Source organism: Ptychodera flava, chromosome 7 (assembly GCF_041260155.1).
Source record: "Ptychodera flava strain L36383 chromosome 7, AS_Pfla_20210202, whole genome shotgun sequence".
NCBI lineage: Eukaryota > Metazoa > Hemichordata > Enteropneusta > Ptychoderidae > Ptychodera > Ptychodera flava.
The window spans coordinates 17,271,791-17,299,029 of NC_091934.1; the positions used below are offsets into that span (position 1 = coordinate 17,271,791).

The following is a 27,239-nucleotide window of genomic DNA, read 5'->3' on the forward strand; positions in this document are numbered from 1 at the left end:
ATGGGGCGAATAGTCCCAGAGCTGAATAGCCCACCAAACGACTGTGGCAATGTGTAGTACTTGTAGCCTATTTTACCCGACAGCACAACAAGTTCCACACCTCCACCCCGGAACCACCTTTGTCTGTACCGGAACTGAGTCTGTCTGCTCACAGGGTACTCAGTAGTCATTAATGTCCATAGAGAAATATGAAAAATATTATTATTAATAAAGAAATATTAAAAATATGAAATTATTATTAATAAAAAAATGAAAATATGAAAAATTGTAATCATCGTCATCATCAACAACATCATCATTCAGCATCATTTGCAGTGTTGAATTCTCAACAAAGTTCGCCCGCCTCAACTAAAGTACTCTTCCCAAAGTTCGCCCGCCTCAACTAAAGTACTCTTCCTTTTTATTATAAGGAAGAGTACTTTAGTTGAGGCGGGCGAACTTTGGGAAGAGTACTTTAGTTGAGGCGGGCGAACTTTGTTGAGAATTCAACACTGCCAATGATGCTGAATGATGATGTTGTTGATGATGACGATGATTACAATTTTTCATATTTTCATTTTTTTATTAATAATAATTTCATATTTTTTAATATTTCTTTATTAATAATAATATTTTTCATATTTCTCTATGGACATTAATGACTACTGAGTACCCTGTGGTCTGCGGGGATAGATTTACGGATTCTACAGAGCTGACAAAGTCTCCGTAACCAAGGCAATATTGTTCAGACTGAACTGAAAACCTAAATGCACTTGGCATGTATTCCAATGAAGACTTGCTACTATAATGGGAGTTTCTGTTCTGTTTCACTACTTCAATTTTTGTAAAGTCGTAAACTCGGAAGTTCGTATGGAAAGCACTTCTACCAACGATTTTGTCACTTCAGTGTTATTGTATTTTTATGTCCAAATATGTTTCTGGTGAGGACAAAACTGTTCTTTTTCATGTGAATGAATGAAAGTTGTCAAATCATACGACAGGGAGAAGTGAGGGGGGGGGGAGGGAGAGTTCTAGTTCCATTGCTGCTGGTATGTTTTGTCATGCAGAAGATGAGATGATAGATGATTGACAATGCCGCCCTCTAGAGTTGTAATTATGCTGCGCTCCTATCTTAAAAGTGTACGCAAAAATCTAATGGAATGTTTGATTGGATTCTCAACGGCATAAATTCTATAATATCAGCAGATCAGCTTTCATTGATCCACATTTTCATCATGGGAGGGAATATTTTAATCATACTGACAGCAGTCATTCACCTGGGGCCAGGTTAGCTACAGAGACCTCTACCTTTGAACCTCAACATTTGAGTGATGTCAAAGGTCGCAGGGCATTGAAAGGTCACCTCTCAACAAACCATACACTCCGACAATGCCAGGAACTCGGGCAAATGTGCAGCAGCTTGGAAAGTTATAGCTTATTAGTAAATTGTAAATTATTCAAGGAGACATATGGAGTCTGAAACTAAAGCTGTTGTGTAGCTGATTGGCTGTTTTGAAACGATTCATGAATGTCAATATTCAACCATCCAATAAACTACAAGATTTCTTGATGCTGCACATTGCCAAAAGAATTTCAAAAGAAAAGAAAAGAAACTGGATGACATTTTAAAGCAAATTTTATTGAATCCACATCCACAATCTGATAATTTCACACAATGACAACTTGATGAGTCGTACATCATACAATGATCAAAATCGACAGATAAAACTTTCAAATATTCAAATCTCTATAGACAGATTGACTGACAGGCTCCTCCAAAACCAGGAAGAATTTTTTTCTTTTTTTTTTGAAATCTACAATTATAAAATTTTCATCTTTAGCAAAAATATCAATAGAATCTCTAACTCTATAAGAATCTGAAATAGGAGTTTCCAAAAATTTCACCTGGTGGCGCTGTCCCTAGGGTCAAAAGTGACTGATTCAAGTCTTGATCAGGTTTTCAACAGCCGATATGGCAAAGTGGTTGGATTTTTCACTGCAGGGTTGAGGTGAGGACAGCGCCCCCACGCGGCGAGCTTTTGAAACCGGTCTATTTTATCTAGAAGTACTGATTTTCAGGCTCAACATAAGGCACTCTCTCTGTTTTAGTTGACTACACTAAACAGTATCATAGCTACCTGCCCTACCCACAGAGAAAGCAAAGTCTGAGCTGTCTGCATTCAAAGATAACATCAGCCAAAATATATATATATAGAACAAGGCCAAGAATAACCGGAAAAGACGGACATATACCCACTTATGATAATTATATATTTTACCTTCGCACATTGAGTTGGTATATAAAATTATTTACTAGTGGACAGACAGTTTTAAAAATTTTGATTTTTTTTTCTGGTTTGTAATCGTACGCTATATCCGAAAAACATGTTTGACTTTTCTATCACAAATATCTGACATGAGTCGTGAGGTTGTAATGATTGTAATACATGGAGAGCACAAAAAAATGGCAGGAAATATCATTCTTTAAAGTTTAGAAAATCAAGTTTGCTCGAGTTGTGTATTTTTTGGTCTCATCAGCGAAAAAGAGGCTAGAAACAATGTAACAAAAGATTCCGGTCACATATTACAGTTCAAAGTTCACTGCCTCCTGGTCATCACCATGGTGATTTCTGTTGCCGCGTGAACATGCATGATACCATGGAATGCTGAAGTTCTTCCTACTCTGATCAAAAATCATAGACGTGAAAATATACTTGAAGACAGTACCTGTGAAATTGTCTGTGTAATAGTACGCATATAAATAGTCCTGGTAAGAATACATATAACATTCTACTTAAAGGGCAGCATTTTATCACATTTCATATAATATCACAAAAATATCTTCAATAATAATAATAATAATAATATTAGAAATTATTGCTATCATAAATCAAATCTTTGTCAAAATAAATTCACTTTCATCACTCGTAAAAATGGTAAAATCAGCATGCACTAGTTGTATCACTGTTGAAAGATGTCAACATTTAATTCGAGTACTGATCTACGAAGTTTATGAATCAAAGTTTGTTAGACGAGCACAAAACACAGTTGATTGTAAGTCTAAGTCCTGGCTCTGGACTGACGTTAGTTCCATGCCCCACAACATCAAAACGCCAGCCAATTTCACGTACTGCCACAGACAGCAACAGTCAATTAACCTCCTTTACATTGGCCGATCACCAGGTGTCATGAATTTGAATTCAAATAAGCTAGTTGCACTGGCCAATCAGAATGCAAGGTGAATCAACTGTGACCTGTGAGTTATTCTACACAACCTGCACAAAACACGAACATCAACGTTTTCATGATAATAGTTTTAATACACAGTAATTTGGTCCCTGGATAAAATGATTTGGTCACTTTCTTTAGGCTTGGCTGGTCGAAGCTGAACTGCTCTAATTTTTTAGGAAAACCTTGAATACATCTGACATCTTTCAAAGTGATACCAACTCAAGAAAATCAAACAATAAAAATCAAAAAAAGAAAGCATATTAAATCAACAGTTTCAGAGGGCGCCCTTTGCAGCAGGACCTCTGAAAGTAATCAGTAAAGGAATTCCATACATGTCTCTCAAAGTGTCTTGCATATAAACAAATGAAACAAACATTTCTTGCATCTTGTTTGCCCATTGGCATGGCAACAAATTCAACCTCATCTTGTCATAGGAAAAGGAGGGGACCACTTTTTAGATTCACTTTCACAGCATGACATCCATAAATGACAATCAAAGTAGAGCTCTGATGTACAGAATGTTACTCGCAGACCAAATAGAAATTCGGGGGGTGGGGGGTGGGGTAACTTCACGAAACTTTACAGTTACAGCTGGCAAGTTTTGTTTGATCAAAATGACCAGATCTCTTCATCATCCAGAATTTTCAAATTTGTCATTGTTGCAATCGGGAATTGATTAACTGGGCATGGACTTTTTTGCTTTTTTTTTTGTTTGTTTGTTCTCACTGGAAGAGTTCTGTCAACATTGCTTCATAATTGAATTAATCTCTAATCATGTAATTATTTCAAATTACAAATTTCTGATTGTTCTTTCTCCGAGGGCAAGAAGATGCAAAAACGAGACGATTCCACCTGTAAGTCTCCCTCTATCTCCAGAAAATAAAACCATATCCGTCTAACTACTGAACTAAACAGTTACAAAATAAAAGCACACTTATTGGTAAAAATTGTTCATAACAACACATGCTAATCGATAAAAAGTTTTTTGATAATTCTCAGGAAAAGTTCTGAAGTTCTCAGTCAAATTTGTTGGAAATAGAATTGTGAACAGGAAAAGGACAAAATAAATTGCCAAACATATCACATGCAAACCACTGTCAACAAATCCAAACTTCTTTTTGTTCAGCCAAAGACAGAATACAAATATAAAGATAAATACACAATGAAATAAAAAAATGAAAGATTTGGTGAAAGACCCAAACACTAATCAGTCAGCCTCCCCATTAACAAGTTACCATAGTAACATAAGGATAGATGCACACACACAAATAAAGCCATACACTGCAACCGAGTGACTTCCATTGAGTAATTTCAACACGTTTCTTCAGTTATTTTTCAATGAAATATAATTATTCAGTGGAGTGGATTTATTTGAGGATTAAACTCGGTAACAGGCACGGCTTTGTAAGCCTCAATGTACGCTAGTTGTACGTAATCTGTTCAGCCTCTTTGTCTCTGATAATTGTGTTGTAGCAGCATTAGTAATGTTTGAATTATTATAGACTCCCACTGAATGATGGGAAAAGTCCACAACTGAATGATGGGAATAACTCTACATGGTAAGATGAAATTGTACAGTGCAACAATGACACATTCTTGTTACATTGTACAATAACATTCTCACATTATGATTGCTCTCCTATCTGGCCCCAGAACCAGCATAAAAAATACTCTTTAATAAGCCTCCTTGGCCCCAAAACAAGCATACCTAAAACATGACCTAATGTGTATTGGAGTTGTTAAAAAAAAAACTTGAGAAAAAACGACTAAAATCAGCCTACGAGTGTCGAACACCTTGCAGCCTATCATATCATATTTTTAGAGTCTAAACACCATGGTTACAGACATGAAAGAGTTCATCGCCATGCTTATATATGAACATAGAGAGGACTTCATATTGCATTTGCATATGAATATATATATCACCATAGAAACAAGACGAATTGGGATCATTTGCATTTTGGCTAATTATTTACAGTAAAAGTTCACCCTCATGGTCACAAATCTCAACTACTGGTAAGTATTGCAATCCACTGCAGGATAAAGCTATTCCGGGGTGACAATCATTTTCTTGGTTTTTTTGTTGTTTTTTTTTGGTTTGATTCAATCTAATCAAGTTCATGCACACAGACATACAGTAAACTCCAGCATAAACATAACTTCTTTCCATAGAATCTTTGGTCATCTGTCAAAAATTTGAGATAAATTTTTAATTTAGAAACCACTCTGGAAATTTTTTCTGTAAAAAAAACAAACTGACGATTCAGTTCTTGACTGCTTAATGTATCCGTGGATGAATGTATTTGTTCAAATATTGCAGTTTTAAATTTAATTATGCAATACAATGACATAACGCTAACTCTGAACTATTTTTTACATCAAACATGTGTCCTCTGAGGAGAATTGCAGCCTTTTCACATATTGAGATTTCCTCAGTTGCAAATTTCATGTTAAAAAGAACAGTTGAAAAAGGACTGTTCACTTCAGCTCTCTTACAAGAATTGTCTTTTAAATTACAAGACACAAACAGACAAACACTGGATACGCCTGCAAGTGAGGTTTGACCTTTGCCCCCAAATAAATACTGTGTTTGGAAGAAAACACGTCAGCCTAGGGGGCCTGCTACAACTTGGCGGCCATTTCTTAAAAACAAAATCACTGCCCTCTGACCTGGACTAACACTTTACTAAAACTGTCTACTTCATGAACAGCCATCAGCCTTCGTAGCTTGTATGAACAAACTGAACAAACACTGGAAAATTCTACCATTCTACAAAACTAATTCCACCGTTGCTTTCCATTTCTGCATAGAATCATTGCCAAAAAAAGGAACCTCCACAGATTCTTCATGGACTCTGATGACAGTTTGTCAAACGACGTAAGTACTGCCACCATCATGGTTCTTTTTCAACCATTGAAATATTTGTTACACAACACCTTAAACAGTCTTTTTTCCCCCCCTTAACTTTTAACTTTGGAAGAGGCATTTACTTTCTGGTACGACAGTTGAAAAACATTTCACACAAAAACATCGATATGGGTTCGCAAAAAAATATATAAGAAAATTACAATTTCCTCAAAATCTTTAAAACTGTTACACAAACAAAATGCAGCATAGCAAGTTAGGTAGAGTTTGATTGCCTTGCATAATTTATACCTGATTTGAAAATGAACACAATACGGCGGCAAAACAGGGGATTCTTCAACACGTAAAACGGTCGACTTAATTGTCCTTTTTTTTTGGAAAGCTCACACATCTCAAAACTCACATTTACAGTGTCATATACAATAAACAATTGAACTTGAAGCCTCTAGAGTTGAGTGATTGCAGAAAACAGCCACAAATTGTTCCTAATTCATCACAGCAGAGCACACAATCATTTGAATTATATAGAACATATTCCTTTCTCTAAACTCAACAGGGCAAAATATTGTCTCTGAAAGGTGACAATGTCTTGCATGCCCAGTGCCAACAATGCTGATAAAATCTTGACGAGAACACAAGTTTTGCAAACGATTCTAACAATGGTCACTTTTAACACGTAAAGGAATGTAAAGTCAGCATGCCTGCAGCACAGTCCTGATTTTTAGTTTTCCAATTTTCTCGCCAGAAAACTTGTAAAAATTTGCATTTAAAAGAAGCATTATTGATTCATGAGTACTGCAGGCTGATTGAATTTCATTTTTGTGATCCCTCGAAATTTTTACGACAGACGGCTCCGATTTCTCACAGATGAAATTCAGTACAGAGTCTCTAATGTCGCTTGTTGTCCCTGGCGATGACCTCTTATTCATCGGACAGTGACATCATCAGTGAGTACGCCTGCACTTTTGATCGCCTCTTCAAATTAAGGTGCTGCGCATCGTTTTCACTGTCTGAAAAGTCATGCATGGACGCTGAACTCCGGTAGAAATCTTGCGGATGGATGTCAACATCTTGCATGCTCTTCTGTGGTCTCAAGAGAATGGGACTGTATTCCTTGTCTCTGTTTTCTTCGGGATATTTCAGACCAGCATTGCCATTTGTCAATTTCTTGTTGCTAGGAGACGGCATCTCTTCATCCTCGTCCTCATCTTCGTATTTCTCATCAGCCTCACTGTCGCTGTTTCCAGCATGTCCATTGAATTGTTGAATTTGAAAATCTTTATTTGTTTCCTCTTTGGGCAGTTTCCTCGGTGACTCCACTCCTTCCTCCATTTCTGTGTCTTCATCATTCGTTACCTCGGAAACGCCGATTCCATCCATCTTCACGTCAATCTCCTCTTCTTCCTCATCGTCGTCATTTTCGTCATCGTCTTCTTCCTTTTCCCTCTTGTGGCTCTTGCTGAGTTGATCAGTAATTGAGAAATTTGCGTCAAAACTTTCTGAGGGTTTCAGACTCGTAGAGTTGTTCTCTGACTTGTTGACCTCCCCAATAAAGTTGTGGATCTGCTCAAAGTACGACTCATCCTTGTTATTCAGATCCTGGGCGGCCAGCAGCTCCTGTTTCTCATTCTCGTGTTTTTTCAGGTGACGGTCAAGATTCGTCTGTTGCCCGAAGCATCGATCGCACATTGGACACTTGAAGGGCTTCTCCTTGTTGTGTATGTTGCGGACATGGCGCTGGAGGTTTGACGAGATGCTGAAGGAGCGGTCGCAGTACTTGCAACTGTAGGGCTGCTCACCTGTGTGTGTGCGCAGGTGACGCGTCAGATTGGCCGACCTTGGGAATATCTTGCCGCAGAACTTACATGTGTATCGGTCCTTGCCTTTGGATCTGTCGATGGTGTGCTCAAACATGAGGTTCTTCATATTCGGAGTCGGTGGGCTGCCCCCAAACTTTACAACGCCCGGTGCCATCTCCACCATCCTCTGATAGTGGTCAAATTTTCGGATGGGCGCAAACTGCGGGGGAGGAAGGTACGGATAGTCCATACACATGTACTTGGATGGAATTGGAAATTCTGGGTTGAACTTTCTCTTGTCGACTCTGTAGATCGGGTCCATTGGAGGGGCCACTGGTCTTGGATAGAAACCCATAAAACGGTCTGGTTTGGGACCCCAAGGCATCTTGGGAACGTGACCATATATGTGCGTTTTCTTTGCCGTGCCATTTTCAGTGCTCTCCTTTTTCTTTGTCGGGACGCTCAGGTCTAAGGGCTCTTCGGTGTTACGGCCCGGCGCCTCACTCGGCGAAACTGGCGACTGTTTGCGGGAAAGATCGAACGGACGTTCCTGTCGATCAGCCATATGTTCGGCCATCTTCTGATGGTAGTTGGCAAGGGCGTGCGGTTTCTCGCTTTTGATGGGAAAGGGATGGTGATAGTGGAACCTGTAGGCTTGGGGGTCCATTGGCATGATGGCGCTGGTGGTGATTGCTAGAGACCCAAAGTATTTTTCAGCAATAGAAGCCATGGCTTTGATACTGTTATCTGGTTCTTTTGGCGACGGAATTGAACCGTTCTCCGCTGTTTTTTCCTTGCTTTTCTTCTCCTCTTTCTCCTTGGTTACTTCTTTCTCCTTGTCCTCCTTCACCGTTTCATTCTTCTTCGGGCTGGAGTGTTTCTGCTTCTGTTTCACTTCCTTGTCGGCGTCACTTTCACTGTCAAGGTCACTGCCTGAAGTGCTTTCAAGATCACTCCCTGAGGGGGTGCTGACATTTGAGAGATCACTTCCCTCGGAATCTTCACTCTGCTCCCCGCTTTTGACAGCCTCTTTTATTTCACTTTCAACCTTTGATTTTTGATCGGCTTTTTCGGTCTCTTTTGTTTCATGGTTGCTAAGGGGAGAAGCGGGACTCCTCCTCGGTGGTTGGTCCTTGGTTGCCGTGTAGTGTTTCAGCCATTCTTCCGAGCTGTGTTTTTCAGAAGACGCAGACACAGAATCACTTCCGGGACTGTGCAGCAAGGAGTCCTCATCCGTGTGGTTTGGGCTGACAGGGAATGGACGTTTGCTGTTAGCCATGAGTTGATTGTGGAGCAGCGCTTGTTGATGAGTGGGCATCATTCTCATCAGTTGGGTGAAGTGGGCCGGTGAACCGGTATGGTTGGTGCGAGAGGTGACACGGGGCTGGGCAGGCCTTTCTCAAGGCCAGGAATGAGTCGGTTTGGACGTATGTGTGGTTGCAGCGGAATGGCCACCCCGAGTTGACCGTTCAGAAACTGATGGCCGTGGCAGAATCGGCGATGTTTGTTGAGTGAAGTCACCGTTGAGAAGACTTGGTTACAGCCCGAACACTTGATCTGCGTGCGACAGTCGGCGTGCATGCGCTTATGGCGGCAGAGATTGGAGAACTGGGTGTACGACTTGTAGCAAACTTCGCACGTGAACGGTTTCACACTACTGTGTATATGAGTGTGCTGTTTGAGACCACTGGATGTGGCGAAGGTTTTACCGCACTCAGGGCAGGCATGGCACCTCGCGCCGACGTGCTGAGTACGGATATGGCGCTGGAGATTGCTTGGGTCGGTGAAGACCTTGTCGCAGTTTTCGCAGCTGAATCGCTTGTCGGCGTCATGAGTGACTTGGTGGCGAGTCAGATTAGATTTCCAGTTGAATGACTTTGGACAGGTATCACACTTGTATTCCCGTTCTCCCGACATTCCCTCGGCTTCCTCGTCTTCATCTGTCGTACTTTTCATGTCACTAAACATGGCGACCTCGGCTTCTTTGGCTGATGCTGAGAGGAAAGAAGGAAAAGAAAATTATTCAAGCTGCATTAAAAGCAGAATGAGAAATCTAAAACAACTTGAAAACTGTGGCATTTTCACACTTTTGGAAATAAACTTGCAAGCGTGCTGAAGGTTGTTTCTAAGGTACATGCCCATCCACATTTTCACATATTTAGACGACAAATGGCTTTTTTGGAATATGTATACAATGCCCATCACACCAAACTTTTGTGAATGCTTGCTGACAGACACTATATGCTCAAGTGATCATTAAAAATTGGAACAATAACTTCTTTTTTCTGCAGGTAACAGTTTGGAAAGACGACTTCACCCATACACACAAACATTATTGACGCCAGGTGGGTAGACTGAAACATTTCTTCTATCATTTGTATTTTTGTTGGTGCTGCTTTAATGGTCATTGAAATATCCCATCTGTAACTTTCTAATGCCATGACTTTCAATTCTGAATCACCCCAGCTCTAACTGTTAAACAAAATCAGAAAATCTTGAATGTTATCTGTACCTCTATACCAGCACATTTGTGTACTCAAGGTATGATAATTCTAGAGGATGAATGTCATCACACGTTTTGTGCACTGTACAGTGAGGGCAGGATAGGTTTGAGTAAACCATTTGAAGATATAATCAGCAGCTTTTATCCAGATATCACTTCAGAAATGGGATTACTTTGCAAATGTAGCAAAATTTACATACCGACTAGTTTTATTTTCGTTTTGAATTTAAGTGTTTTAAGTGGGTTACGGCCCTGGCTTGTACAGTACAGTCATCTTAATGTTGTGATAATCGTAAAGAAATCAGTGCTTTTGGTAAGTGTGCTGATTAGGGTTTAAGTAGTGCAAATTCTGGCATTGTTTTACCATGGCTCACCCTGCTATACCAATGTCACAACATGAACACACAAGGGAAGGCATAGAATATTTCAAATCCACTTCCCCTCACCACTAAACCATGGCACAAGCACAGCAGATCATTCCATTTGACCCCAAAGGGGTGTGCTGATTACCAACCTTGTTTAAATTCTTCGTTGATTGTGCTAAATATGGCGTTACTGTTGTTGCATGCGTATTTTTGGTGTCTCCTCAAGGCGACCTTTGACCGGAAGAGCTCGTCGCATTCACCACATGAAAATCTCTTCTCTTCTGCAATAAAAAGAAATTTGAAACACATGTGATACAACTTCATTCAATATACTCAGCCAAAAATTGACTAGTTCATTTTCACCCACTCAAAAAATGATCCTCTGATGATGGCAAGAAGTTGCAAAAGACTCAAATTTTAGCAGAAGGTTCAAATATTTTCCTGAGAAAATTCTTACCTATCATTTGTAATGGCATAACATCCTGGTCTGGAAAAGCTGCATCTTTTATGACCATAAGTTCCTCGCCTGGCTGTATTGGCTTGATAACTTTGTAGTGAACCTATCATGAGATAAACAGAACAAAGTGAATGAGAGGGAGACCTCAAGTGGTGAGAATGTAAAATGCCTTTGTTTTTCGCAACCACAATTCCACATGCAAAGTCTATCAACCATGATTTTACGTGTGAATGCACACGCATCACACTGACCTCAAACCACTGGGTGGAAAGGTTACCTCATTACCTTGCCATCAAATGAGATATTTATCTATTCATTACTCTCTCTCATGTTTTTCCAATCTTAAATACTGAGTTTTTTAACAAAACAGGTGAGCGTTTTATCAGTTTGCTGGTGCTTTCACACAATTTGACACTTGAATGCACACGGCAAATAATTAGAGTTCTAAAATGACAAGACTATATCTTTCTTTACACTGTGCACCTTTTCAGAGATTGCATTCTGAGTGAGTTATTTGAACTCAGTACTGTGTCCCGAGACACCAGCTTTTCTGTCTCTTCTCTTTGTGGAGTCCTTTTTTGTCAGTCGATATTGTCTCGGTAAAATAACAAAGACCGTGAAAAGTAAGATGGGAATAAAAGCCCCTCAGAATACCAAGGCCACTATGCTTATTTTTCTTGTCTTTTCTTTCCCTCTCGTCAAATAGCAACTGCATCTCTCTTTACCCCTTATAAAGACACTTAAACATACACCTTCAGTTGTAACTGACACTTAATTGTTCTGATTTCTGTTCAGAAAACTTTTCAAAAGAAACAGGATCTCGTCCAAAGTATCTAGCTAACTGTTCATTTGGCTGGCGTGCTGTTCACAGATACAGGATTACAGACAAAATTTGTTTTTTTGCTTTGCCCACACTGAACAACTTCAGTGATCAACATAATCCCAGAGAATCCACTTGTTTCATAGAGCTATGGAGGACCGCTACGAAAACTCTTTGGCTTTCATAATGAAAATTGAGCTCAGTTTTCTTCAAGTGGGCCTTTTCTGGTTTCCAAAGCAAACATCGCCAATTCTTTGGTAGAAGAATTAGAAGGGAAAAATAATGCCAAAGCTACTACTCAAACAACCATGTAGACACCAAATTTGATACTTCAATGATAATGTATGTAGTAGCTTTCCCTATCTAAAACCTAACAGAAAATGGGCAGGCCACAAAGTCCCCATTATCCTCAAATTTAGACTTCACCTGTCGTATCCACTGACAATGATATGGTTCAATTATATCCATGGGTGTCAGGGTAAAAGGACCGTAAAATGGTGTATGTTTAACGAGATCCTTTAAAAACCCGATGTTACAAAAGTGATTACATATTGATAATACATTAAATTGGTCAATATCAGATTTTCATATCCCATCCAAATCTTGTTCATCCACATTGAATTGAATAACTGGCCTACACAAGGTGAGACTCGGGAATTATCCTGGTTTAATGTGGGATATTTGCTGGATATACTTGTGATCAAATAGTTCTATGCTGGGCAAAATCCTCCAATATAGCTTGCATTAACCAAAATTAAACCTAGAAAAGCTTTTGAGATCAAAAATTTTGAGAAGAAGAAAAAATGTGGTCGTTTTTTTCATTACCTGTTCATTAATCTGTACAGCTATCATATTTTGTTCCTCTAGTACCGGAGCGCTGCGCACATACTTCATCCAGTTTCCGGTTCCTGGCTCACTAGCATCGATCCAGCACTTCACTTTCCCGTACTCGTCCACTATCTGCCAATGTGAGGGGGGAAAAAACGTAAAACGGAATGTTACTCCTGAACGCTGTGCCAAAGTAACCAGCATGAGGACCACCCCCCTCTGAAATTGTGCAAACCAGAAACTGAAATAAATCTCTCTGCTAGTATCATGTTAAAGTTAAAAAACATCATTACATATTCTATAAGGCTGGCACCACCAAGCCGTACGATTGGATAATTACTATTCAATAATATCAAAAGGCCGTGCTTGTCTCCACATGAAAAAAAAATAGACGATGACAGAAAGCTGGGCTGCCCTCCAAAAATAAAAAAAAAGAAATCTCATTGACCTTACACGACCGGTGATGTGACAGCCTCTGGCTGACAATCCCATCTGAGAGGCTGATCAGACCAGCTCCTAGGGCAGAGAGGATCTGAAAAGCCAGAGCAACCTCGACAGAAGCCGGAGAAGTGGGAGATAAGTACGTGTTTGACACAATGTGAACCTTGTGTTGAATGATCAGAAGATGCCTTAGGAGATTCACACAGACTGATTTGAATAGCGAGGCCCTCAACGAAGAAAAGATGGCCCTGAATGTTTACTCTTTCTTGTTTGTTTGTAAACAAACACTATCAGCTCACTTAGGGGATGTTTTCACACTCGATTCTCTCTGTGTACACATTCTATTCTCTGCTCTTTCCATCCTCTTTTGTGCACAAAAACAAGGAGGAGAAAAAAGACCCGGGAATCCATGAATTTTTTTGACAACAATGGGTGACTGGTGCCGGGCAAAGCCACAATGAAAACCACGGCACTTCTAAATCAATATTGACCAAGCGTATGTATGTATGGAACTCACTTGTACCATGGTGGGTGTACACCAGACATGAAAAGACCGTAAAAAGTCTCACATACACAGGAAAAAAACCCAGAAAACTAAATCAGTCTGAAAATGGCTCTTTCGCTAGCTGCAATACTTTTGGTCCAAAATGATCTGGAATGATCCATCGACTACAAGTACTGGCAAAAAAAAGCCTGGTGCAGCTGGTTATGAAAGTAACAAAAGATTTCAAAAGGCAATATGTAGGCTGTGAGTGGAGTACAAATGACTGGAACATTGAACAGAATCTCCATGGAGAGCGAAAAGGCCCCAAAGGTACATATCGCAAATACGCAGTGGGATGACTCAACTGGTATTTTTTTTGACAGTCCTGAATTGGCTGTAACTAAAGTCTGAATGTATAATGGAACATGCGACATTGGCAGCTTTTATCTGCTGTGGCCATTAATCAGCTTGCAGAGCGATGGTAGGAAAAACTATAAGACCAGCTGACACCAATAGACTTTAATCAGGTATGATCTTGAGAGAGAAAAAAAACAAGATGTTCATAAAATTTTCGATCTCATCTCCAGATCACAGCTGAAGTCCAGGGGAAGATTTTTGAACAGGGCATGGAAACAGGGTTTCAACAGAATGGGGAAACGACTTATCCAAATAGTGATTCCACACTCCAACAGAAGATAAAAGAAGTGATTATAACTTTTTAAATCATGTCATATTCAAGATTCTTTGCTTATCCTCTCTGTCGCTCAAGTGTGTAAACTTTGTACGCATCTTTTAAATTGAGGGTGGTCCACCTTTAGAATTACCAGAAAGAGGCATTTAACCACATCAGGATAGGACAACAGTAAAACAAAGGACTCCCATTAGGTGTGTTTGCGGGGACGAAGACACTAAGATTGACTCAAAAATGACAAATAGCAGTTCATCTTATCACAAGCGGAAGCAAACACCGTGGCTTTAACTTGTTTTAAGTTCCACCTGTGGTATGCTAATGTGTTTTTTCTATAAGACAGATAGCTAACACCACCCTGTCTACTGAAGTACTTCACACATGAATAGAAAAGAGCCCATGATGATGTCATAGTGCTTGGCGCCCTCTAGAGGGCAACTGTTAGGAGACCTGTAGCTTGGAGTGTTACCAGTAAGTAATTTTGAATCTCTGAGTAGTCCCTCATTTCAACATTTCAAAAAACTTCATTCACAGTTTTTGCATATGTAGAAAAAAGGCTTAACTTTTTCTGAATATCTTTTCCACTGTGGGGTTGAATTCAGATGAAATCATTCATTTAAACTGAACCATTTGTTGCCAGGAATGGGCCAAATTATGACAAAATGTAAATTTGATGCATTGCTGGTTGGCACCACACAGGAAGTTATTTCTATAGCATTCAAAAATAAAATATGCGTGATTCTTCGAAGAAAAAATTCCTAGCCAATTTGCAAATCTCAAACAGGTAGAGGCTGCATTCATGACGACATCATGCACATGTTTCTCAAACACACAAAATTAAAGAGTACACGAAATTGCACAATACCGTAATGATGACCACCGTGAACTTTGAAAATTGCCAAAAAGTCGGGGAAAATTGACCAAAATGGAAAAAATCCAAATGTTTAGAATCTGGCAGGAAATTATCTAGCGGTGAGAACGCTTAATGAAGATTCGATGTGGAGTAATCGGCGGTTTCTCATTTTTTAATAGGAAGACAAGTTTATTGTAATTGTACACGGATGGTTGCAGGCTTTTTCCCCATTCCCTGATACTTGTCAACAAAAATTTGAAAATTCATGCTTTTTGTCTGGTGATTAGGCCACAGTGACAGTTTGCTAAAATGAAAATTTTCCGTTTTGCGACATTCTACAAAGTGCTCAGTGAAGTGTGTGGAAATAGAGCAGAATGGAAGAAAATTAACCAAAATTGGCTTTTTCATTTTATTTGATTTTAAAGGCACTCATCATACCATTAATTTGACACCAGTTTGTCATAGCAACCGTAAAACACTCTCTACTTAAATTTGCTCTGATATTACAAGGGAAAAATTAGCTGGGATTCCAGGCAGCAGGGTGGGGGAAAAAAAGTTGCATTACCAGGGGGTTGTGAGTCACAATAATGGAAGAGCCACCTGCTGGACGGGAGTGATGGCAATCAATGGAAGAGCAATTAAGTGCTGACATTGGAATATATCAAAATTGATGGTGATGAGTTGCTAGGGAAAAAAAGGCTAATGTTTTGCATCTGTAGTTATGAATATCCCTTTTAATACCAGCAATGATGATAAAGCGCACGCACAATGGAGGCATAGTGTCTCATCCCTATGGGCAATAAGTGGCGATATTAATACATGTTATACGATAGATATGAAATACCCCTTAAGTCAAAATAAAAAATTGATCTCACCAAGTGCTTTCAATACGACTGTGGCATCATATCTCAAAATCTGTCATATTGTGGTTTATTAAGCGAAAAATCTCAGAGCATAGGTGAGTCAGTTTTTTTTTTTGCCCGCAGCTGTTTTCAGAGGGGAGGATGTGCGCCAGCGGAATAATAAGCGACATCATAAATACCGAAATTGGGCCATCATAGTTGCTGACAACAGTCGTAATTCATCTCCACAAAAGTGTCATTATGGCAGAAATTATTGATGAAAAGATAGTCAAATTACCAAGCTCGGAGCGCCGTTTGTCATCGGCAGCCAGCAACACTGACTTCAGTGAATTAAGACGATCACGCTTTCTATTAAGATCTGTGATATTTCATGACGCGGACGCCTGCACCTCGCTGTAAATACAAGGCAGCGATCGTCAGGGGACCCGCAATTGAAGATTTAACGCTTTCTTTTTATCGCTCAATTTGGCTAAAATAAATTTTCTCCCCGTTGACATTTGACAACACTACTAAAATCTAATGAATCATAACGTAGAGAAGTCCTCTTTGTCTGCCTAAAAGCCGTAAAAAAGGAGAAGGGGAAAAAAAAAATTCAAAGGAGTTGTGCGTCAAGTGTTTGATCCATCCATATAACATCTCATTCCTAACAACACTAAATACATCATACTAATGTTATAAGATTACAGATAGTTTCTTATCCCTATTCTGTGTTTTTATTACACCCATTGATCATCGTGATTGAATTTTGCCACCTTTATTACGCCGATATTTTTAGGCGTCCTCAAATACGCTCAACAACCGCCTGTATCTGTTTTACCTGTCCATGCACTGTAGTCGTTGAAGGAGTGTGGGTTTTTTTTTATCTCCAATCAACACTGGTTAACTGTTTAGGAGGATGTTTTATGAGATCAAATGTTCACCCGCTGTATTCACTCCCTATCTCTGCTTTGATCTCTATTTGGAAAAGCTGGCGCAGCTAATCGCACCGCTTGTCAATAGTTATAGAACAGACACCAAGCAAGGGGTACATCATATCGGCCTTTTGATAGTGTAAACTTTTGATACACATTTGACAAAGCAGTGCACTTATTTCATTTATGATTTTGGAAAAAATTAAATCATCTCATTTTATCAAAAATTAAACTTTGAAACCTGAACTGGAAAAAGAGACAAAAATGTTGATATACTTACATGTCTAATGTGACACACCAGTCACAAAATCATAATAATTTTCTTTCTTTCAACTGTCATTTTTACATCTATTTATTTTCAACAAATGAGGAAGTATAGTTAAACTGTCAAAACTAGGTTTCACATAACACTTAATAATTGTCAAGATTTCAACTGAATAATTGACTTTTATGTCCTTTCCCGCCACTTTCAAAAGCCTGGTTTGATGTGAACCTCCATACATTTGATAATTCATTTATGCCAATTTTGAGTGACATGCATATTAATGCCCCGTGCATCCTTACTTGAAGACCGTGTACTGTTCATCAATAAAACTCAAATATGACCAACAATAAAAAAATCTTTGCACACTTCTTAAATTCTTTTTTGTGTTATTTTGTTATATCTTTTATCGCAATTAGACTGATTTTTACAAATTTGAAAGTTGTAGTCTGCAGACTTGTAACTTCAGTCTCTGCAAGAAATCAATGTAACTCAGTTGCAGCCTTACTTTTTATCATAGCCAGGCTGCAATGTTAAAAGAAGGAAATGAAAAAATTTGAGAATTGTTACATATTTGTTGTGATGCTTAAAAACAAATGACTCATAAATGTTGTCAATACAATGTCTGGTCACGAAAAGCAATCTCCTCTTCTGGGAATACATGAAAAAAAGTTGGGCTCCAGTTTTTTCAGTGAAACCTCAAGACAGGTGGCCAGACTCGCCTTTGGAATGACAAGAGTGACAAGACCGATCTCTGTCCCTGATAAAAAAAGAATCGATAGTCTCCCTTGGCAAACAACTGTCCAGCTTTTGCTATCTTTGATTCAACATTACGACAGCTTCAAGGAGTTTTTCATCACGATTTTTACTATCATAGTGACACCGGTTCAATCCATCACCCCAAATTTAAGACCTGGTGTTATCAACACATCAGTGGCATGTCCCGACAGGACACTGGTGGCCAAAGTCTTGCCAAACCAACAAAAACTCAATTTTTTTATTATCAATACAAAGTCTTATCCTCCTATTCGACTTCCACCATCAAAAATTCCTTCTTTCCATTTTCATTATTTAACAACTCTGAAACGTTTCAAAGTCTCCAACCGGTCTCACGTTTCCATGACAACTTTCATTGAAAAAATACCCCTGCGTTGACCACCGGTTGCTACGAGGGGGGACATCGATGCAAGAACCGGCCAAGAATGTTTGTTTCCCGTTTGTTTGTTTACTCAGTGAACAAGTTGCACTCATTCTTGAAGGGTGTCCTGTCTTTGGGGGCCAGCCATCTTGACATGTCGAAATTCTAAACAACCAGACGACACAAAGGAATACTAGTATTCCATTCAGCGCAACCTGTTCGGAACACGCAGGCCAACACCCAGGCCAGGGCAAAGTCTACCCCCATTGGCAAGCATCCTCTAATTAGGTCTTTTAAAGCCCAAACAAACAAAGGCTGTTAAGTTTATTTGGACACCACTGGCACACTGTTCCATATCTGCCTAACACGTTGCTATTTAAATGCATTGTATTTTTTTCTCCCAATTTTTCTTTGAAGAGCCTCTCCCTGGGTAAACATACATTTTATCACTGAATAGGATGGGTCTGAGAGAATGCTCAAAAGATCACCACACCACCCTTTTGTTCTGGTATAATTACTTTACAAGAAACAACTATAGTGTCCTCTGTTTAATACCGGGTCAAGTCACTAGGGCCGAAACAGGGGTGACAGCTTTGACTGGAGAGATGGTGCCTTGCCTTATATGTGTTCAGGAACAGGCATTTTAAAGCAACATTGTTACTTTTGAAAGATGATGAGCTGGTGTCGTGTGTTTTTGAAATGCCTGCTTTTTCCTCTTTCAAGTGTGTTTTCAATTACTGCTTTCATCCTGTCACCTGTTTTTGTACAAAGAGATCACAAACACATCAGCCAAAATTTGGCACCTTTGCCCCTGTCACAACCATGGTTTCACCGGAACCCATTGTGGTTGACAGTGAGTACCGACCTGTCACAGGGAATGGGGTGGACAGTATAAAAACGAATGATAGCAATACTTCTTGTAGGAATTTTAACTTCTTCTCACCCTCTTCACTGGTGTAACAGTCAATTTCTACTTTCAGAAGATTTGTTCAAAACATGTGCTCTAATATAATTCTCGTTTTGGTGAATTTGAGGAGGAAAGACAAAACACAATTTGCAAATCATTCCCCAGTGGTGAGAGAGGAGCCACGATCACTGTAATTTCCGACCAATGTGGTTCCCACAACACAGTACACAGTGCAGACTGCCACTCTACACTTTTTGAAGTTTCATCTCAAGCGTTATATGCCCTCATCGTGTCTTGTTATCGACGGCCCCCGCCGATACCGCCAATGTTTTTATTACGACAGATCTAATCAATAGGAGGGGGGTTTTCATTTTGCGGTGTTGATTATATAAAATCTATCTTGTTGAGGGAAATGTGATCTATTCTTTATTAGAGTGGTGGCTTTCATTTGACACTGCCAGCAATCAATTTAACTCGAATCGCTGCCTCTCCCGAAAAACCACCGAAGACAAAATCAATAAAATACTTCCAGACATGAAATCTGATATTTTAAATTATAATTTGGAATGGGGGTGTCCAGAGGACTAAATTAAATCAAACACGTTGATTAGATGTCAGTGGGTTCACATAATCTTGTTAGAAATTTCATGGTAACACGCATCCTATTTTAATATGATATTCTCAATTAGAGAGATGGCGGATAGCAAAGTGGAGGAGTAGGCTACGCAGGGATCTCTGCCGGCTAATTTACATTAGCACGCAATATGCACCTGCTGATGAACCACTGATATCGATTGACACACTTTGTGAATTTAAGCCCCCCCTCTTGTATGGGCTTTTGGAAACTTTTTAGCCTTTGACATTTGACCTTTGACACAAGACACCAATGTTGACTGTGCATGCACTTGCCCTACCTGCCTATGAAAAAATCATACATCTGAATATTTGAAAGATAAATAACAGCAATGATTAATATTTCAACAAAGATTTGACCATTCAATTTTTCTAAGTGAGCATGTGGTTAAGTCCACAATTGTTTTTCTAAAAAAATTTTCTGAATTTTATGGGAACAAAAATCTGGTATGTTTGCCAATAAGGATTTTCCTCCTTGTCATTATTTTATTTCAAGTCACTTTATTACAGGTCTTCCCACTTCATTCATCAAACATAATAAAACTTTAAACTGACTTTGAATAAAATTTTGTTGTGTCGGAAATTAGTAAATTGAAAAAAAGAGTCATAAAATAATTTACTTCCTGAGTTGATGAAACATCATCGTTGATGGAACAATTTTTTCAAATTATCGTATCACTACACTCTCTCCAAATGGCTAATTCATCTTCTCTGTATTTTTTTTCCTTTTTTTCCTCGTCCCCTTTTTAATTCTGAACATAGTGGTAAATTAACACGAGCCTAAATTGCCTGAATTTGACATAAATGTCATTAGTGGTACCATTCCAGAGGGCGGTGAAATGCAATCGGAAGAATCCCCGATGACGATGTCGTCATCTCTGTTCTCCGGGATAGCGAGCAGGTTGTAAATCTCTCCTGTATCTTCTTGGGAGAATATCACAGCGCCGATTTTAAGTGGTCCACGGAAAGGCAATTAAACTGCTAAGGTACAAGCCATAAGATACAAAGTGATGCTATTCCCACAATCAGTGTCACAAACGCATCTCATCAACCATTCTTCCCGGTTCTCTCCCATTCGACGGACTACAGCGACTTCGAAAACTGACCAATCCTGATCACTGTCACATCCAGTCCCATCCGCAGGCCATCCCAATGAGATTTTTAGTTTCTCACAAATAGAAAATGGACATTTTGTTTTTTTTGGGATTCAGTTCCCAGACACAGCAGCAGAAAAAAAATTGCGCAGGGTTTCTAGAATATGCAAATTGCTCCAAGCACTAGTAAGACAGTACCTATGATATTGATAGCATTGAAGCTCTAATTCAATTGCCATTTCCACTCCAAACACTAGCTTAAGTGCAGACAACCTGTACAAAAAAAAATCACGCTCCAGTACCTAACATACAGATAGCATAGAGGCTTTACTTTAATTTGATTTTTGCCGGAGGGTTTTCTGCATCTGAAGTTGACATAGCCACTTGATCCCATCAATCAATCAATCAATCAATTAATCAATCAGAGAGTACATCGGTCAGCCTCGCGCTCAGAAAAAAAAAAACTTGTACGCTGTATCTCTCTATCCATCATGATGACATTAAGAGGCAGAACGTTGAAACAAACACGGCTCACACGGTCGTTTGAAGATAGGTTACAGTTCTGTTCCACGTAGCCCATCCATTCATTAAATTGCTATTCTCCGACAATCCATCAATTTACTCTTTTTATCATTTTCATCTCTCACAATCAATTACCCCCTTTCACTCCACAAAAACCACTCACTCTCTGAACCAGCATTCTTTTGTGTCTCTCCCCCTTCCACCCCCCCACCCCCCCCCCCCAACACAGATATAGCACTGGCTCTGTCTATATTTTTCTATATTCCTATGATTTCCTTAAGTATGATGAGCTTTTTCTGGCGTGAAAAAAAATGCTGAACCGACACAACATTATCTGCTGGAGAGTTTATCAAGTATCTACAATCCACTTCAATTTCACACACTAGGCCAGTCATAAGAATATTCCACTTTTCCAAAGTTCTCCTTTCCAGACCCATTCCATTGTACCCTTCTTGCAACATTCCTCTTTCCCTGTTTCTATCTGACTCCTCTTTCTTTCTCACCATCCCTACTATTATCACCCCCCCTATCCTCTTTGAATCTTTTGTTAGTCCATGTTGCAATCACCCATCAGCTGTCAATCAATGTCCATTCTGACCAATCACAAACATTCTAAGGAGAAGACCGACTCCCTGACCAAATAACAACCAATGAGACATCATCTAACCGCAAAGAGACAGTCAGTTATGAACTGTAGCAACCATCAAGAAGAATATTGCATTCAGATGGATCAGTGCGAATAAAAACTGCACATGAGAAACTTTTCACAATGGAACGGCCGTGAACTTTACGCGACAAGCAAATGATAGTATACGTGAGTGGATGGAGAAAAAAAAAAGAAAAATTGCGACAGAAAGAGTTATGAATTCCCTGTAACAGCATTATACTCTGCTTTCAAACCTTAATTGTCAGAAAGCAATTTCGAGAAAAAATTTATTAGCCTATCTTCAGTCAGTATTTTACGAGTCATCGGGGAGATACGTTGTCTATACAGCCAATCTCCACTCTCAAAACATTGTTAACCTTTGACCTCCGATGTCACGGCTAATGGTCTTCCTTTTTCTGTCGAAAAGAAAAAGGGAGGGGGGGAGCCAGCAGAGAGAAAACTGAGGTTAGTAATGTTAACCATGGCCTGAAGAAGTCACTTGATGGGGTTGATCAGTCTCATTAATTTTGTTTTTCGTTTTGCTGCTCAATTTGTCTTCTGTCAGCGCCACGGCAGCTGTAGCTCTTTAACTGTCAGTATTTCCCATGCAAAGTACACCGCAGTTCTATTCAGTACGTTTCCTGACTGCAATTTTCTTATTTTTTCCTTTTTCTTAATCATTTTATTGCATTTTCTTTTCAATTCTTCCCATTTATCACATGCGTGCGGCCATACAATGAAGAAACCTGTACAATTTGTATTTCATCAGAACAGTTACTGAGGGACATACAGGCATCAAGTTTTAAACACAAATCACTCCATACAAAAAATGTACACCAGTCCATGCACTGTTTTTTATTCCTCAATATTTTGATGTCAATTGGTAAAACTCAATTTATTTGGTCTTTAATTCTCAAGCAAGAGATGTGCTATCATATAAATTTTGAAAATATATATTGCCGCAGTAACAGCTTTCAGATTTGTGTATTGCATGTGCTCTTTGCCTATCACCTTGTGACGCGATCCAACTCTATCATAGAAAACAATAGTGTGGAACCAATATGTGATGGTGAAAAGGTTATTTTTAAAATTTTCCTCAGGAGACAACGGCGATAGAAGCATGATATGCATAAAGTAAGAGAACGAGATTAATGAGATGTCAGACAAGTAATAGATGTTTTCATCTTTAGTTTTTTTGTACATTCACAAGTACCGACATAATCTTGCAACTTTGACCTAAAATTTCATTTAGAATAACAAAAAAAAATTTTTTTGCCACATCATACATCTGATGGATTAAAAACTTTTCAACTTTGGGTTTCATCAAAAAACTAATCAAAATAAATACTGAAAACTATTCCATATCATGGAGCAAAAAGTGAAAAAATGTTGCTTTCATTTTGGCGGGAAACGCTGTAACAAATTTATGCTTGTCTGCGGTGTCAGAGACCCTTCAGGTCATGAAACACGGTTATAAATTTTTATCAATTATTAATCGTCAGCATGAACAGAAGGCAAACACTTTCAAATTTTGACTATCAAATGTTGAAGCGTCGCTATGAAAGAGGTCTACGTGTGTGTCGTCAATTATTCACTCAAAAGATTAGACTTGTAACTTTCTCCATTACAGCGCTGAGTTGCAGTGACTACCAGGTCACGGCAACACTCATTAAACAATATACAGCTACCTCTGAATGTAACCAATCCCACACTTCCTGAGGGAAGCAGTTCACGTGAAATGGAGCAAATATTGAAATTTCTTCTGCCATTTCAAGCGAAATTTGCAAGGTCTGTTTTCAAGAAGCAACTCATATCATTTATATTCCAAAAGTTTTTTGGAATTTTCAATTTTCATATTTTTGAAAGCATCTGGAAAAAAGTGACAGGCAGCACAGTGTTCAATGAACAAGATGATAGATTTGGTCAGTGATAAATGATGACCTCTGACCCCTGCAATTTTATTAAACGACACCAATTATAACGTCCTCACTAGTCTCTCTATCACATCGATTCAATATAACTCTACGAAATGAACAACACATTACGACGACGAGGGCAGCTGAGACAATAACTCATGACGATGATGACCCATTTTGAAAAATTTTATGTTTCTCTCACACACAATCTGATAATTAAGTAATGTCAAAAAGCTTTCTCCGACTATAATTCATCCGGAGGTATTGAAGCCATTAAAACGTGAATTTCAGGTGATGGTAGAGGATGTTATGCAAACGTACGATGCATGATATAAATCAGGGAAAAAACATTGCAAAAACCGAATTATTTCAGAATGATGATACATTGTGAAGGTAAATCACTATTGTCATCTGATAAGTCTTTTGTAGTCGTGCGTGCCGACACTTCCACATGTGAGATGAGATCTCAACTTTTTTAATCATACGTTGACTGAAATTTTCTGACTCTTCTCCATAGGTATTTCTGTCACCTTTTTGTATAGCCTAGATGTTTTTTAAGAATTAAAAACAGTAAAAAGATTTGAATATTTAAAATAAAAATTTTGGCAGTATACTTGAGTAATTTTGCAACCCTGGCTGCTTGCAGGACATTGGTGCATTATTGAAAATTTGCATATTGACCACCTCCACACAAAGTGGTTCTACATTGTGGCACGATGGAAAGAACCAACACATTTTTGATATTTTTAGCAACTTCCAGGGAAGACTTTGCAACTTTTAATAACGACCCATATTTTAAAGCCAGAGTTTATGTTGACACAGCCAAGTCTTAATCCTGCGACCAAGACTCTCAACAAGTCAAAATATTGAAGTTGTCAATAGTGACAGTGCCGACAGATCAATATCAGAATATCTACGAGCCCTGTTCCTTGTCTTGCCTTTATACAACACAACCACACAACTAAATCTAATATACGTCTTCAAAAGAACTGTGCCTTTGGGTTTTTTTAGGTGGTTGTATACTCGTGAAACAAGACTTGTCACTGAATTTGTAACTACAGGAGTACACGATGCAGTAATCACATTATAAACGGGGCAAATTCGCCTTTTGCGAAGTCATTGTAGCTGTAATGGCAGACTGACTCATCGGGACTGTGATGTTTTGCGACCACATCCTGTGGCTTCAGCCACAAACCAAACTCATCACAGTTCAGCGGTAAACCAGATTACAAACAGAGTGACAGTTTTTCTGGGCCCACTGCAAATTGGTATAGACTGACCCTAAAACTCATTATTACCAGGGGATGACAATCAAACACCGTTCTGCAGCGCTCGTTCTCGCTCAGTTTTGCACATTTTCATTGTTTTTTTCTCCTCAAATGAAGCATTATCATTGTGTGACTGAGAAATGGAAGCATGAAAAAGTTACCTGAAACTTTTTTTTTAAGGCACACTTACCGTTCGATAGCAATACCAAGCCATTTCCTATGAGGAACTCACACACTTACACGTGATCTGTAAACTTTTTTGCACTGTTGTCAAATATTACTGATAAAAATGAACCCACATTATTTTTTTTTCACATTGAAACTTCCGGTTTTCAATAAATAGACACTCTGTTTGCACTTTGACAATAACAAACAAAACATGACAGCATCGTGTCCTTGTCACCTCAGACTTCTACACACAAACATGAAAAATGCCATGCACTTTTTTTTCAAAGCGGTACCAGATAAATATTTTGTATCATGTAAACAAAAAATTAATTAACAAACCTGTCTGCATTGTTTCTGCGGAGCTGATAACGCAGAAATTGTAACCTCAATTTTGGCCGGCGCCAGAGAGTCAGCACTCTGCTTAATTGTTTGAACAACCGATGCCTCAGTCAGAAATGACAGGGAGCAAAAAAGATCACCACTACCACCGAATTATGTTATCTGACACTTGATCGGAAAGTTTCATCTAATTGGTGTACGGGAAGGCTAAAACAGACAGGAGATATCCCATAATGTTGGGGGGTAAATGATGAGCTGGGTGATAAATTACACTCCTGGCGGTCGTAATCACTGAATCCCGCTGACATAAACATATGTTCTCATTTGGGAGAAAGAAGTACTTTCTGTCTTAGCAATTGACAGTATCTCCGATTCCATTTTGTCGTCTTGCAATTATAACAAATCAGCGTAACAAATGTTCCACTTTTCCTGGTTGGTATGCAAGGCCAGCGCACTAAAAATGACTTACAAACTCGTTCCAGATGGACACAACTGATGAGTTTCGAACCACGGCGGAGGAAACATTATTCACAATTTCTAAAAGTAGACAAAGACTCTTAAAGAAGAACGCTATTTCTTGGTCTAACGTTGCCTAGTGCGATTGATACTGAGGTAAAACATAGGCTGGATCAAATAATGAACAATTTGGTGAATCCTACGGTCAAATGTGGAAATAAATTTTCAAAACTCCTGATATGATCACCAGCTGTCTTCCCAAGGCCTTATTTACCGTCGATGCAGCATAAATAGGTAAACACAATTTGAGAACATTAACTCTTAATAATATCCTGTCCATTTGTGAGCTAATATTTCAACAGTAATACTAGACTCAATATTTGCAAAAGAAATTAACCTCTCATTAATAGGCATTCGCCAATAGCTTTTCCCGCCAAAATTTCAGCTCTAACATATTCGCAAATTTTTAGTAATTTTTTTCGCAAATTTACCTATGAAACCAAAATGCAATTATTGAATTTGCAAGATTTTTTGCATCTTTGCAGAATTTTGGAAAAAATTGAGTTTTTCTGTCAATAACTTCCAAAATTTAGTACTGTGCATTTATACATTAGACACCTCGCATCTGATGGAACCTATAAACATTCGCTAAATCACTTGTGATTAAGTATACGATAATTGCCAGTCCAAAATTGAAGTTGTAATATATCAGTCCACTGTTTGCTTATCGAGATACAGACAAATTTTTAATTCATTTGGAGATTCGTTTCAAATCACTTTTCTTCCGTTGATGTATCTAACT

General features: G+C 38.8%; 1 protein-coding gene across 1 annotated transcript in view; it reads right to left on the reverse strand.

Moving 5' to 3' along the window:
• Positions 1–1,597: 1,597 nt before the first annotated feature.
• LOC139136898 (histone-lysine N-methyltransferase MECOM-like) overlaps positions 1,598–27,239 on the reverse strand; it is a 120,579-nt gene continuing 94,937 nt past the window's right edge. The window contains 5 exon segments of the mRNA XM_070704744.1: positions 1,598–9,202; positions 9,205–9,869; positions 10,893–11,024; positions 11,201–11,303; positions 12,846–12,980. Coding sequence (XP_070560845.1) covers positions 6,998–9,202; positions 9,205–9,869; positions 10,893–11,024; positions 11,201–11,303; positions 12,846–12,980 — 3,240 coding nt within the window. The 3' untranslated portion in view covers positions 1,598–6,997.